The following is a 14,776-nucleotide window of genomic DNA, read 5'->3' on the forward strand; positions in this document are numbered from 1 at the left end:
TATAGAACATTTACAGCCTCTGTCTTCCCTGGGAACAGATGCTGTCCACTATCCACAGGCAAACAACCACAAATTTCCCCTGCATCCAGCCTAAGCTGAAACTCCTGAAGATAATTCTTTGCCACTTCTTCCTTTGGTTCCTAGGGTTGTTGCCTCACCATCACTGGGCAGAGAATTAGCCACCCAGACACCTCTTTTCCACACCACACAGTTTTCATGCTGCCTGCTCCCAAACAGCTGTTCTTTTCCTCCAAAGAAACTCAGGATCCAGTCTCAGTGGTGCCACCAGCTGTCCATGAGCTGTTCAGTTTTCAAATTTGGAATGGGATTTATTCATCTCTTGAACACCCCACAACCCTGTCCTTGACTTGATCCCTGTAACCCATCACAGGGGAGCCCCAGTGACAAATACATTTTACCTAGAATCTCAGATCAACCACACTCTGCCTGTAACTCTCCTAGGAGACCTCTCCTGTATGTAGCCTAGAGAGGTAGCTGAGTTAGTCTGTACCTTCAAAAACAACAAGAAGTCCTGTGGCACCTTATAGACTAACAGATATTTTGGAGCATAAGCTTTTGTAGGCTAAAACCTGGATGCTGAGTTCCTTTGGAGGAAAAGAGCAGCTGTTTGGGAGTGAGCTCAGGAGGCACCATGAAAGAGCATGATCCTGATAGGGGTACAGGGACCAAGTCAAGGACAGGGTTGTGGGATGTTCCGCTTGGGTCTTAGCCCACAAAAGCTTATGCTCCAAAATATCTGTTAGTCTATAAGGTGCCACAGGACTTTTTGTTGTATATGTAGCTTGTGTACTAGTAGAACTATTTTGAGGGGTGACAAAACTATAATTATGTCAGTATAGCTGCTAAGGTGCACACAGGTACAAAGGTGCCTTATAGCTTATTCCCCTTTCTGGCAAGTATTAGCTATACCAGTATAAGCATTTTTATACCAGCAGAACATTGAGTGGTGTACCACTTTTGCTATGCCCATACAATTAAAGGGATTATACTTCTGTGTGTAAATGATAATCTCTGTCCTATCAGCTCTCCCTCTGCATTTCAAATCTCAGCCAAATCCCTTTGTTTTCTCCACCAATCTAAGATCATAGGCTCGTCTCCCAAGGGAACCTCCATCCTGGGAGGTACAGAGAATATAAAACATATTGGGACAGACCAACAGTCCAGGCTGTATTGTGTCTGCTGGCATTGTCCACTGTCAGGTGCTTCTGAAGGGATGAACAGAATGGGAAATTTTGGGGGATCCATCCTCTGTAACCCCATCCCAACCTTGTGCAGTCAGAAGGTCAAGAACAATTGATGAGTGGGATTGCATCCTGGCCACCTTGGATAATAGCCATTGATGGAACAATCCTTCATTAACTTACCTTGTTTGTTTGTTTGTTTTAACCTATACTTTTGGCCTTCACAACATCTGCAGGCAATGAATTCCACAGCTTCTCTGTGGGTGTGTCTACACTTGCTTTCCTCTTTCGAAAGAGGCAGGCAAATGAGGGAAATCGAAAATGGAAATGAGGTGCAGATTTACCTATCTGGCACCTCATTTACATATTTCTCTGTTGAAAGAAAAGCAGTGTAGACACTGCTCTTTTGAAAGTAAACCCCATCTTTGAAAGAATCTTTCTTCCCATAAAAAAAGAGAAGAAGGAGTCTTTTCGAAGATAGGGTTTATTTTCAAAACGGCATTGTCTACACTGGTTTTCTTCTTTCAAAAGAAGCTATTTCAAAACAAGAATATGCAAATGAGGTGCCAGGTATGCAAATCTGCCCCCATTTTGCATTTTTGATGTCCCTCATTTGCATACCTCTTTCGAAAGAGGAATGCAAGTGTAGACACAGCCAATCTGTTCACCCCAGGTCTCTAAATGGACCCCTCAAGGATTGAACTCACAACCCTGGGTTTAGCAGGCTCCAACCAAAGATCTTTCTTGAATGGTGACAGCTGATTTAAACCCAATTATTTTGTATATAGAGTTATTTTTTTCCAGTATGCACTATCTAGTGCTTATCTACATTGGGCAAAATATGACAGATGAAATTCAATCACCCAGTGTAGAGAGAGGCCTGTCTAATTCTTTGCAATCAGCTTTGGATTTAGCTATCTTGAGCGCACAACAAGAACAATGCTGCCTTAGCTCTCCGTAGATAAACTGCACGCAGCCCAACAGTGCAGCTTTGCAGATTTAAGATGCCTTATCCTACACTCAGGCTATGTCTACACTAGCATTCTTCTTTTGAAAGAGGCATGCACACAAAGGAAATTGAAAATGCAAATGAGACACATATTTACATATCTGGCACTTCATTTGCATATTTTTCTGTCGAAAGAGCTTCGAGAAGAAAAGCAGTGTAGATGGTGTAGATTTTGAAGTAACCCCTGTCTTCGAAAGAACGCTTCTTCTTCTTCTTTTTCGAGGAAGAAGAGTTTCTTCAAAGATGGGGATTACTGTCGAAAGAGCCATGGCTACACTGCTTTACTTCTTTCGAAAGAAGAATACGTAAATGAGGTACCAACTATGTAAATCTGTGCCTCATTTGCATTTTCGATTTCCTTCATTTGTATGCCTCTTTCAAAAGAGGAATGCTAGTGTAGACGTAGCCTCAGTGTCTTCCACTTTCTACTACTTTTATCTTAGCTATGTTATTTAACTCTATATAAACATTGTGGAGGTCCAGTGTACGTGAGAGCTGCTATTCATTGTATATTGTTTGTGTTAGCGTAGTGCTCGACAATGTTCCGGATTTTTTACATCCATACGTGGAATGAATGTTCACTAATATGGAGGTGACATAGAGCTGAGGGGTGTGCAATGTGGGAGGGGCACAGGCTTGAGGAGCAGGTAGGTGAGGGCTCTGGCTAGCTGTGCAAGCTCGGGGGGGCGGGTGGCAGAGGTGAGGGGTTTGCAATGCAAGGATTCATGGCTGGGTTAAGGGGGGGTTGAGTTCCAGCTGCAGGTGTGGATTCTGGGGTGGTGCTGGGGATGAACGGTTTAGGGTGCAGGGTGCCCCAGGGATGTGACAGGGAGAGAGGACTCCCCCTGTCCCCTCTCTCCGATCAGCAGCACAATGGAAGGTGGGGGGAGGAGCTTCTCTCCCTGGCCACAGCAACGCTGGGATTGGGATCATGGGAGGGATGCTCCTCTGCGGTGGGAGGCCTGCACACACTCCAACTTGTCCTCCCCCCTTACCTCTCTGTTCTCCAGGACCTTGAGGCCATGTGCTTGAACAGCCCTTGCCAGCCTGCTGCATGGCTGTGCGCCTTAGAGGGGACTTAGGCACTGCAGAGAGGCCCTTCATTGTGCTAGGTGCTGTACTGAGAAGTAACAAAGCAGTTGCTGCCCACAGAGTTCATGGTCTGGGTGTCAGGCTGCAACAAGCAGATCTAACAAGCAGGCTGGGCTTGGGAGACAGGAATATACAGAAACAGAGCAAACCGCAATTTGACACTGCAAGCTTTCCTCTCTGCCCTACCCCTGCCTGAGCACCTCCTAGACTGGGGTGTACATGAAATTTCATAAGGGGGGTGCAGCACGATCGGCTGGTGGGTCTCAGGCTCAGCCAGCTCACTAAAAATGTTGAAATATGTTCCTGCTTTTGTGTCTGCATTCACATTTCTGTACCCATTAATGACGCTTTTACGTTCTACAGACTCATTTTCTTACGCAGGCCAAACGGGTGTGCACGTCTCTGTGTGTGACCATAACCAAAACTGCCCTGGGTCTGATTACATTAGAGGGGTTGGGGAGGGAGGGGGCTGCTAACTGCAGGGAGGAAAAGAGGGACCTGCGCTAAAAAGTTTGCTCCCCTTTTTCCTGGGGGAGGCAGGGGCTCACCCCACAACTTACCCCGGGAGGCAGGCGAGTTGCTGGGGCGCTGAAGCTAAGGGATTTGACCAAGGGGACACGGGCAGGCTGTAGCAGAGCCCCCAGGGCTGCTTTCCACCTGCTCCACCAGAGGCTGCGCCGCAACCCAGCGGGAGGCGAGGGGCGACGGCGGCACTGGGGCCGGGCCGGGCCGCCGCTGACCTCTCCGCCCCCTCGGCGGCCGAGCCTCCGCGAGGCGGGAGCCGGCAGAGGGCAGCAGCAGGCTCGCCGGCGGCTCGCCGAGCCACTCGCAGGCAGCGGAGGAAATGAAGGCGAGTTCCTCCGAGGCGGGAGCCATTAGCCCCAGCAGGCGGAGCGGCCAGCGCCGCGCGGGGAGCGCAGCCTGCGGCGGAGGGGGCCGAGCGCGGCCGCCGGGCGCGCCGCTCAGGTGGGCGCGGCTGCAGCGGGGCCGGGCGGCGGGCGGCGGCGGCCCCCGGAGCCGGCGGGCGGGCGGGCCCCGCTCCTGAGCCACTAGCGGCGGCGGGACCCTGGGCCCTTCCCGGCCCCAGCTGGAGCCGCCGGTCGGGCTCGCCCCGCGGGGCTTTGCCGGGCTCCGCTGAGGCCGGGCCGGGCGCGGGGAGGCGGCTTGGGCCGGGCGCCCATTGTCCGCGCGGTGGCGGGCGGGCGGGCCCCTGGGCTGAGCCGGGCCCCGCGCAGAGCGGAGCGAACAAAAGGCGCCTGCTCGGCCAGACCCGCCGCCCGCCTGCGCCCGCGGGAGACCTCGGCGCGGGGGGGGCGGGGAGAGCAGCTTCGCGCCGCAGCGGCGGTGGAATGCAGAAAATGCGGAGCTGGGGGGGAGCGTGTGTGTGTGTGTGTGTGTGCGCGCGCGCCCAGGGCCTGCGCGCGCAAGGGTGCTTGTGCGCGCGCACACGCTGGCTGTGTGCGCATAGTGAGCGGGCATGTGCGCGCACGGGCATGTGCAAGCGTGTTCGGGCGCGTACCGGCGCTCCGTGCGCGCGCATTGTGAGTCTGTGAGCGTGCAGTTGTGTGCACCATAGGCGTGCTTGTGTGCGCTCTCTGGGCCTCTGAGTGTGTGTGCATGTGTGTGTGAGAGAGCGAGCAAGCGTGTATGCGTTCACAGCATGCGTGTATGCACTATACCTCTGTGTCTTATTACTGTGCACAACTGCAGGATGTGTGCTTGTGTGAGCTCACTGTGGCTCTGTGTGTGTGTTCGAGCGTGTATGTTCATAGTATGTGTTCAAGTGCTATGGCTCTGTGTGTCTGTTTCTTTAGTTGTGTGCACAGTATGTGTGCTTGTGTGTGCTCACTGTGGCTCTGTGTGTGTGCTTGTGTGCGTGCACAGTTGCTGTGTACAGTGAGTTGCTGTGTGAGCATGCATGTGCACCCACTATATATGCTTGTGCATGAGCACTAGGCCTCTGTGTGCAAGTGTAACCCATGCCCCTAGGTGTGGTTCACTGTCCCATGTTGTGGTACCAAGACCACTTCACAGAGAAAGAATAAGTGTCCTCTGCAACCGAAGCTGAGAGGCAGCTCGCCTTTAGCTCAAGCTGTAGCAGTGCCTGCACTAAGCTCGAGAGGTCTGAGGTTTAAGCCTGCATTGGGGCAGCTACACATGTATGCTTGCGTGCACACACTAGGGCTCTGCATGTGTGTGGTGAGTAGTGAGCATGCGTGTGTGTACATGATATATGTACATGCACTGTTGCTCTGTGTGTAGGCATGCTTGTGTGTGCGCAGTATGTCTGTGCATTCTCTGGTTGTGTGTGTCATCAGGCTTGTGTGTGCGCAGTATGTCTGTGCATTCTCTGGTTGTGTGTGTCATCAGGCTTGTGTGTGCCTGCACAATGTGGCTGTGTGTGTGTGCAAGTGCACTATAGCCTATATTTTAATTAATGACTCACAAAAGTAATCTCTACACTGAAATATAAATCTCTCTCACAGGCACGTAGCCAGAGGTGGCCCTGAGTGGCTGTGGCCCACCCACTTTGCTTCCAGACCCATCCCACAGCCCTCCATGGCTTTTCTCGTGCACCAGCATTTGTCCCAGTCCACCAGCTGGGGAGCGGGGCTGAGGCTTACCCCATTCTGCTCTGCACTGGGGTCAGGAAGTGGGGCCAGGACTTAACCCTTCATAGAATCCTAGGGCTGGAAGGGACCTCAGGAGGTCATGGAGTCCAGCCTCCTGCCTAAAGCAGGATCAACCCCAACTAAAACATCCCAGCCAGGACCATGTCAAATTGGGACTTAAACTTCTAGGGATGGAGATTCCACCACCTGTCTCAGTAACGCATTGCAGTGCTTCAGCACCCTCCTGGTGAAATAGTTTTTCCTAATATCCCACTTACACCTCTCCCTCTGCAACTTCAGACCATTGCTCCTTGGTCTGCCATCACTGGGAACAGCCTCTCTCCATCGTCTGTAGAGCCCCCTTTCAGGAAGTTAAAGGCTGCTATCGAATCGCCTCTCAGCCTTCTCTTCTGCCAACTAAATAAGGCCAAATTTCTCAGCCTCTTGTCATACTGCTCCCCCAATTAGTGCCCACCCGCCCAAAATTGGGGCCCATTCTGGTTACGCCACTGGTCTCTAACCCAGACAAATTCCAGGCAATGTCCCCTTGAGACGAGGCATTCAAGTGTTCCACCCGACTAAGGTCTCGAGATCATTTCAAGCCACATTTGGCTTCAGGTGTTTTCCCCCTTAAACAGAATGTCACCGGCACGAGCATGTTCCCATGCACCGTTTCTGTTTTCACAGAAAAGCAGGGCTCTGGTGAGCAGTGTCGGCCCAGGTGGGACGTCCGGCTGTCCCAGTGCTTCCTGATCCCATCTCCATGGTATCCGTGCACCATGCGGGCCTCATGATGCTCCAGGGAGCATTATTATCCCCATCTGCACAGGGGGAAACTGAGCAGTTAGCAGACTAGCACCTACAGCAAGTCTCTCTTCTGGAGTGCATGTCCTACTAAGCAGGTGTTAGCTTTGGATCTCCACCCACGGAGGATCCCCAGGCAGCTACAGGCTGATGGGCCTTGCTGGGACTTTTTAACTCTCCCACTTTGACAGTTCATCTTTACCTTTGGCTTTTCTCCCCTCTCAGGTGCTTTCAAGCTGGCATGAGAGTCTCCCCTACCACCTGGCACTCTGGAGCGGCTCTTTAATCCTCCCAAACCACTCGGATCTGTCCGGATTTGTGTCCCGGAGCCGGCTTGGCTCCAGGCCCTTTTCCCCTGGGCATCATGGATTCCTCAGCTGCTCTGGCTTCTGCTCCTCCATCTTCAGCTCCGTCTGGGTCCCGGAGCCCAATTTTTTCCTCAGCCGACCGGGAGGAATGGGGACCTAGGTTCAGCTGTGCCCCTTCCACATCTGCCGCAGCCTCCCAAGGGTTGGCCACATCTGGCCGGAAGAGGAAAGCCAACTTCTCCAATGACGAGACAGAGACTCTGGTCTGGAACGTGGTCCGGCACTTTAGCGCCCTCTACGGCTCCGAATCCCTCCGTGCTCACCCCGTCCGGCGGAAGCAGCTATGGACCCAGATCCAGAGCCGGGTCAACTTCCTGGGTTACACCGAGCGCTCCATCGATGACCTCAAACACAAGTGGCGAGACCTTCGCCTGGATGTCAAGAAGAAGATCACCTCCAAGAAACATCCCCCTATGAACAGAGCGGGGGGGCCGTTGCACAAACCCCGACTCACACCCCTGGAGAAGATGGTGGCCTCCACCTTCCTACAGGCCAGCCATGATTCAGAGCCCGAGATCATCTTTGACCCAGGTGAGTTAAGCTTTGAGTTTCCCTGACACCAGCTCTGATGTGCTTGAGCTCCCAGTGGTGGTAGGGTAAGGGAGGTCTTTGGATAAAAGATATGGAGCGAGAAGGGGTTTTTCATGCACAACTGTATCCATCCTCTTGTCACCCGCTGAACCCATTGGCCTCACCTAACAGTAATGTAACAAATCTCTGAGCCTCTGGGACTTTGCTCATGGCGAACGTTTACTTGTGATGCTAAGTCTGAATGGCAGAGGCTGCTGGGAAATAATGAAAATTGAATTGCCAAACTAAAGGAAATGGTCTTCCCTGGCATTTTAAAGAAAATACAGGAAATACTCCTACCCACTTTGGTTTCGTAAAACTTTTTTAGAAAATCTAAATACCGCGTCCCAATTGCATCCCTTTTATGGGTGACTTAAGGGGGAAGAGTCCTGGTTTTATGCCCCCTTTTCACCACCTGGGAACACGTTCGCTTCCAAGTGTACACGTCTCGGGCAGAAAGGACGCTGGAATATCACTTGGAGCTGTGCGGGCTGGGATGTTGAGTGTTAGCCCGCGTTGTGTGTTGGATAAGCCAGCCCGTGCAAGTTCAGGGCTGTTGTGTGTGTCCAGCACCCGAGTTAACTCTTCAGTGACGACAAGCCCGCAAGTGTATCGAGTCAGGCTGACAAGTTTCTCTCCCCACATCCAAAAGGGGTGAAAAGGGGGACATGAGGGATTCTGCAATATAACTCTGCTTTCTCTGCACTCTTTTCCTGCATGACTCTGCTCTACTGAAGAACTGGGGTGAACGTGAGATCAGACCAATCATGCAGTAGTAAAGCAGAGATTCAGCAAAGCGCGTGTGCGTTTGTCTAACTTTAAACGCGCATTAGGCCATCCATGTTAAATGAAACACCTGCTTAATTTCCATTGACTTCCGTTACACTTAAGTGTAAGCGCTAAAAGTTAAGCATGTGCTTGAGTGCTTCCCTGAATTGGTGCTACAGTTAGACAGTGAGGCTTAATTTAAAAAGTGATTTTTTTTTTCCCCTCCCCAGAGTGTTTCAGGGGTGTCTTCACTACCTAGAAGATTGGCCCTGTCAGGGTCGATCTTCCAGGGTTCAGTTTTGTGCACCTAAAAGGGACATGTGAAATCCAATTATCTGGGGTCAACAGTTGACCCCTGAACTCCTCAATATCTCAGGGTGTAAAGATGGTCGATGAGCAAAACTCTCCCATCGACCTCTCTCTGTGATAACAGCCAGGTAAGTCAATTGTTGAGAAGTCCATTTCAGCTATGCAATTTCCATCACTAGAATTATGTATCTGCAATCAACTTTAAAGTCTAGTATAGACCTGGTCTTTGTTTTATTTGCTTTTTGTTACACATATTTAACTCAAATACAGGAGAGACAGTTGGGAGAAAAATCCTCAATGTTAAAGATTGTTTCTCTCCTCTTTCAGTGAAACACTGAGTGCACTCCTAGTCCCAGTGTCTGGGGCAGTCAGAAAACAAGGGAGACCAGGCTGGAGTTCCTCAATATGCCAAGGTCAAAGAGGCAAAACGTTGAAGCCTTTGGTTGTATTAAGGCCCACTGCAGGGTGCCTGAGTGCGCAGGTTACCATTCATACCTTATAAAAGACCAACAGTAAATAAGAGGCCAAACCCAGGTTGCATTCCCTGTGCTGATCACCTTCTGAATTCAGATCAGATCACAAGCTTTTGGGAAAGGGAGAACATATGAGCACAAGCTGGCATTTTAAATTATAGTGCAGAAAATCCAGGCTGCCCTTGGCCTAGCCCAGGGGTGACAATAATTTTTGATGGGGTGGGGAGAGGGGCACTCCAGGATTTTGGTAAGCGGTCAAGGGCGTCACTTTTCTATGGAGGAGGGTGTGGGGTCTGGGACAGAGGTTGGGTGCAGAAATAAATGGAGATACGCATCTCACAGAGCTGGACGGGACCTCAGGAGGTCATTAAGTCCAGTCCCCTGCCCTCTTGGCAGGACCAAGCACCATCTTTTTTTTTAAAAATCTATTTGTCCCAAATTCCTAAATGGCCCCCTCAAGGCTTGAGTTCACAGCCCTGGGTTTAGCAAGCCAATGCTCAAACCACTGAGCTATCCCTCAGCCTGGCAGGGATTGGGGGCATGGGAGAGGGTGTGGGGTGTGAGTCTGGGTGAAGAAGGTGGTGGGGGATTGGGGTGCAGGGTCAAGGAAGGGTATGGGTACAGGAGAGGATTCTGGCCTGGAGAAGGGTTGTAGAGGGGGTGCAGGGTCTGCAAAGGAGTTATGACCTGGGACAGGAGAGGTGCAGAAGTCTTTGGTAGTGACCTGGGGCAGGAACTGTGATGAGGGTGAGGTGCCGGGGCAGGCTGTGACTGGGAGGCACTTACCGAGGCGGGAATGGCCAATGGCAGCTGCTATGATTAGGGCAGCCTGCAAACTCCCTTTCATCATCATCATCACACACACTCTCTCTCTCTCTCTCTCTATGGAAGGAGCAACCAGTCACTTAGAGCCTGGAGCTGGGGCTGGCAGGAAGCTGTGTCAGAGTCCCTGGAGGTTGGATCCACAGGCCTGGTGGTCCGGATCTAGTCCCCAGGTCACATCTTGCCCACCCTGTCCGAGGCACCATTGATATAGAAACAAAATGAAAATTCTATTGGCTGTCCTAAGATAACTCTCATGTTTGTCATCTGTTTTGTGGCCCTCCTCTGGAATTGACTAGAGCATGATCTCTGCTATAGAATTTTGTAGGACCGTTCAGCAAACCCACAGAAATGATCGAGTTCAGTAGTTTTGGTGGGAGTAATTTTTACATGCACCTGTGGGTTCCATCCCAATTCCAGTGGCTGGAAGTTGAAGCTAGACAAATTCAGGCTGGAATTAATACATACATTTTTAAAGGTGAGTCATTAATCATCGGAAGAATTTACCTGTCACCAGCATTCCCTCTAGTTTTTTCCCATCCACGGGCAGAATAAATTTTTTGTGCATCAAGGCATGTGTGGATCTGCACCACCAGTAGAAACACACGCTGCCGGTGCTCTGCTAATCTTCTGGACAACATCTGAATCTCTCCTGGGTGGCCACCTAAGTGCTCAGCATACAGGGAACACTGCCTGTTACTGAGGATTTTCACTCCGGACGGGATGTTTTTCTATATCAAGTCTGCTCTAGGAATCCTTCTGGGGCAGTCGCTGGCCTGTGCTGTGCAGGAAGTCAAACCAGGTGAATCCAAGTCCCTTCTGGGTTTGGGATCTGTGAAGTCCTATATGACCTCTCCCTAGGGGGATGCTAGCCTGTGATACATGAAGCCTATAAACTGGTCCTCTCTCCCCTTTTACATCAATTGTCTTTATGTCCTGCAGACTTGTTCTTCCCGGGTGCAGCCAAGCAATCCATCATGTCCTACCAGCCTGCAGTCAGCCACCCCAGCATCTACATAGACACCAACGGGCAGCCCTCCTCTTTGCCCGACGTAGAAGCTTCTGCCGTGCCCCGGCTCGCAGTCCAGAGTCCAGACCCATCTGTGATCTGTGAATACAGCCGAGGCGAGGGGCAGAGCAGCTCAGGTAGGGGTGAGAGCCACAGAGATGCTTGAGCTTTCTGCCTGGTTCACACGCCTCTTTGCTACCTTGTGGGGGGAGTTGCTGGTGCCTGTTAAAGGTCAGGAGAGTGTGGGGGAAATGACTGCGATGGAAATGGCTTTTCTGGGGAGCACTGTCTCCTGCTGGCACTGCCGTGGGGATGCTGCAGATGGCCAAGGAGTGGATACGTTTGTTGTTAAAAATGGTTGTGATTGTAACTCCGAGAGCCTGAGCCAAGTGTGTCCCTTGGTCAACCCCGGGAAAGGTACACCAGGAATGGAGAAGGGCCCCTACGTCCCATCTGCGACCTCCACGCCCTCCTAGAGAAAGGCTCTGCAAGGACATAGCCCCACCGTTGTCCTCAAGCAGCCTCAGGGTTAGTTGAGGGGCAAAAACGTGGGTATTTACAATGCCCAAACTGTGGGTGACTCTTCCAGTGTTGCCCTCTAGTCTCCATGTCTCCTAACACAAGAGCAAGGAGAGAGTCAGTGAAACAAAAGGCAGGAAACTCCCAAATGATCTAAAGCCATAAACCCTCTTTCTGCTGCAAGTGAGTACCCTGCGGAACTCACTGCCGCAAGGTATTGTCAGGCTTCCAACAGAGGCTGGACATTTGTGTGGTTGACAGAAATACCTGCTGTTACCCAAGAAAATCCTCAAACAGGTGCTGGAAGGGATGTAATAACTTCCTGGTTCAGGGCTTAAGACAGTGTCAATGTAATGGGGGTTACGGGGAGACTCCCATGGGGGCCCAGATGATCCCGTATCTGCTACCCCAGGGTTCTTACATCAGCCATTGAAGTAGCTGGTTCTGGCCATGGTCAGGAAAGGAAACAGGGCGTTCCCATTGGGTCAGACCAGCCCAGTGCACCCCTGCCAGGTCCTGAGGCAGTCCCAGGGAAGGTGGTTTGCACGGAAATCCGGTGCATGATACCGAAGGCAGTGGAACCGACGGGCTTATCTGCTGGTTTCTCTTCTGTTCCAGCAGAGTCGGGGCCAGAGCTGCGGACTCCAGAGATGTCGACCATGTCCCCGTCCCTGAGAAATGAGTCCCTGGTCTCCTACGCCTCCATGTCGGAGGAGGAAGAGCGGGAAGGGCCGGAGATGGACGGGTGCCTTCCTCCGGGCCCCGAGCCCCAGCTGTCGGCGGAGGAAAGCGCCAAGGCGTCCCGGCAGGCCATGCTCATCCGCCGGTGCAATTCGCAGGGCTCCGTGAGCTCGCTGCCGGAGGATGCGCTCAATCACGTGGATGCGCACGCAGACTGGGCCCACGAAGGGGTCTCCGACATCCCCTCCTTGGGCAGGGTGCTTGACGGCTCCCAGCCGGAAGAGGAGGAGGGCAGCCAGGGCGCTGAGGTGGCCTCTTTGCCCAGAGTACTGATAGGGCCCACGTGGGACAAGCAGCAGCAAAGGGACGAGCAGCAGCAGCAGCAGCAGCAGCAGCAGGCCCGTTCGCCGCTGCACGGCGCGCTCACCGAGGAGTCCCTGCCCTCCTCCGCCTCGCCTCAGGAGGACCAGCCTCCAGCCCCAGTGCAGCCACCGCCCCGGGGCCTGGGCTGCTCCTGGCTGCGGGAGGGCAGGAGGGAGAGCTGGAGGACTAACATCCACCGCCTGTTGGACCTGGAGGAGCAGTGGGACCAGCTGTACCACCAGGAGCTGGCCATGTGGCAGGAGGAGCGAGCCACCCAGCGCGAGGAGCGGGCGCGGGACAGGGAGCTGCAGTTCCGCCTGCTGGGCGTCCTGACGGACATCCGCGACGAGCTGCGCTACCTGCGGCAGGAGCGGGCCAGCGCGCGCCAGGGCCAGGCTCCCCCCGCCGAGGTGGGGCCGCAGCCCAGTGGGCTCTTAGACCAGCCGCCCAAAGCAGACGACAGCTTTGCCGGGCCGCCCCTGGGCAGCACTGGCTGGGCGGAGAGTGCCATTGCCAGCAGGAACCCCTATGGCGCCCGGGGGCGGGGGCGGCGCAGGGGGCGGCCGCGTGGCTCCGCCTCCAAACACAGACGCCTCTTCCTGACCAATAGCTAGGAGTGGCTGGGACTGTCAATCCCAGTGACGGACATGGTGTGTGGACAGCCCTCCCGGAGCCTGGGGGTGAGCGCACAGGGTGGGCACGCAGCGTGTGCCTGGCATGGAAGGGCAGGGGGGAGTGTGCAGGGGGAGTGTGTCTTGCAGGGGCTGGGCGTGCAGGATGAGTGTGTGCTGGAGGTGCGTGTGTGAGGGAGAGAGCAGCCTTCTGGAGCTTGCAGGAGACTCTGCAATGCCTGTGTACAGTGAGGCCAGGGGAAGGCCACAGTGGCGCATGTCTGAGTGCAAGCAGGTACTGCATCGTACATGTGCACACGTCCAGCGTATCTGAGCGAGGCAGCCAGGCGAGTGTGTATGTGAGTGGGAGCAGCCCTGGGAGGCTGCGATTGTTTGGCAGGGGATAGAGGAGGGCTGGTATCCGGGGCATGTGTGTGAGTGTGATACGTCTCAAGGGGTGTGTGTGTGTGTGTGTGAGAGAGAGAGAAGATGGTGTCTGAGCAGTGGAAGGTACTGGTGCCCAGTCCAGGTGTGTGGGATGTGTGTGCACACAGCTCTGCTTAGGATGGCACACGTGAGAGTGCAGGGTGTGCAGGAGCGACGTGGCAGTGGGTGTGTACGTGTGTCAGAGGGTTTTGAGTGCCTGGCCATCTTTACACCCTAGAGGGGAGCCCATGGGAGTGTTCAACGGCCCAGCCAGGCATGTGGGGGCACAGGGACAATCATGCAGCAGCGCACTTGTGCAAGCAGGAGTGGCTGGGGCGGCGTGGGCGTGGAAGGAGTGTTAGTGCACAGGGAGGTGTGGCTGGGGGTGGGGCGGGCTCCGTTTGCATTGGAGGGGGTTGAGTGTGAGCTGGGGATGTGCTGTTTTAAGGCAAGGCCTTTGAGGGGTCGGCTGCATAGACATGCAGCACTCCTCTGTCTCTGTGTGTGTGTGTGTGTGTGTGTGTGTGTGTGAGAGAGAGAGAGAGACACCTGGGCATGTGCCTGCCAGCAGGGGGCACGTGTGCGAGTGCGCTAGGCTGAGTAGGATTGCTACTTTCAAAGGGGGAGGGGAATTAGGAAAACTTAGTTGCGGTCCTGCGAGAACATTTTATGCAAATCATTTATGACCTAATTTGCATATAACCATAAACTTCTGTTTAAAAAAAAAAGACGCCCAAGCCTGCGTGTGGATTCAGTGCTGGCTCCGGCCGTGGGGCCATATTTAGCGCCCCTTTAGATGCTGCACCCCAGGCTCCGAAATGCCCCTTTGCACTGTCGGCTTCTCCCAGCCTCTCCTCAGGCCAGGAGGACCAGGGCTGAGTGCATGGCCTGGCCTATGAATTCAGCTGCGGGTGAGTCATTGACTTGCTGGATCCTGCGCCTCCAGTAGCCAGTTCCCTTCTCTAAAACATGCCTGTGTTCCCAGCAGGGTCCTAAGCAGCCAGAGCTCCATCAGTTCCTCCTCCAGCTGGGACAGACAGCCTGTGGCCTATGTAATGCCCTGAACACTGGGCTTCCATGCCCCAGCCGGCTGGCAGGCAGCACATCTCTTGGCATTAAACCCAGCAGCCAGAGTGGC

General features: G+C 53.5%; 1 protein-coding gene across 3 annotated transcripts; it reads left to right on the top strand.

Moving 5' to 3' along the window:
• The first annotated feature begins 4,143 nt into the window (after positions 1-4,143).
• On the top strand, positions 4,144-14,351 carry LOC142008165 (uncharacterized). Of its 3 annotated transcripts, XM_074985211.1 has the most exons (5): positions 4,381-4,402; positions 6,603-6,817; positions 6,945-7,618; positions 10,972-11,175; positions 12,176-14,351. In XM_074985211.1, the coding sequence occupies exons 3-5, from the start codon at positions 7,084-7,086 to the stop codon at positions 13,213-13,215; spliced, it is 1,779 nt and encodes a 592-aa protein (XP_074841312.1). In that variant the 5' UTR covers positions 4,381-4,402; positions 6,603-6,817; positions 6,945-7,083; the 3' UTR covers positions 13,216-14,351. The 3 variants fall into 3 exon arrangements, with proteins under 3 accessions (XP_074841311.1, XP_074841313.1, XP_074841312.1); XM_074985210.1 differs by lacking the exons at positions 4,381-4,402; positions 6,603-6,817 and adding an exon at positions 4,144-4,269; XM_074985212.1 differs by lacking the exons at positions 4,381-4,402; positions 6,603-6,817 and adding an exon at positions 4,144-4,269 and having other exon boundaries at positions 12,179-14,351.
• Positions 14,352-14,776: the final 425 nt, after the last annotated feature.

The sequence above is a fragment of the Carettochelys insculpta genome, chromosome 2 (genome assembly GCF_033958435.1).
Source record: "Carettochelys insculpta isolate YL-2023 chromosome 2, ASM3395843v1, whole genome shotgun sequence".
NCBI classification, from domain to species: Eukaryota; Metazoa; Chordata; order Testudines; family Carettochelyidae; genus Carettochelys; species Carettochelys insculpta.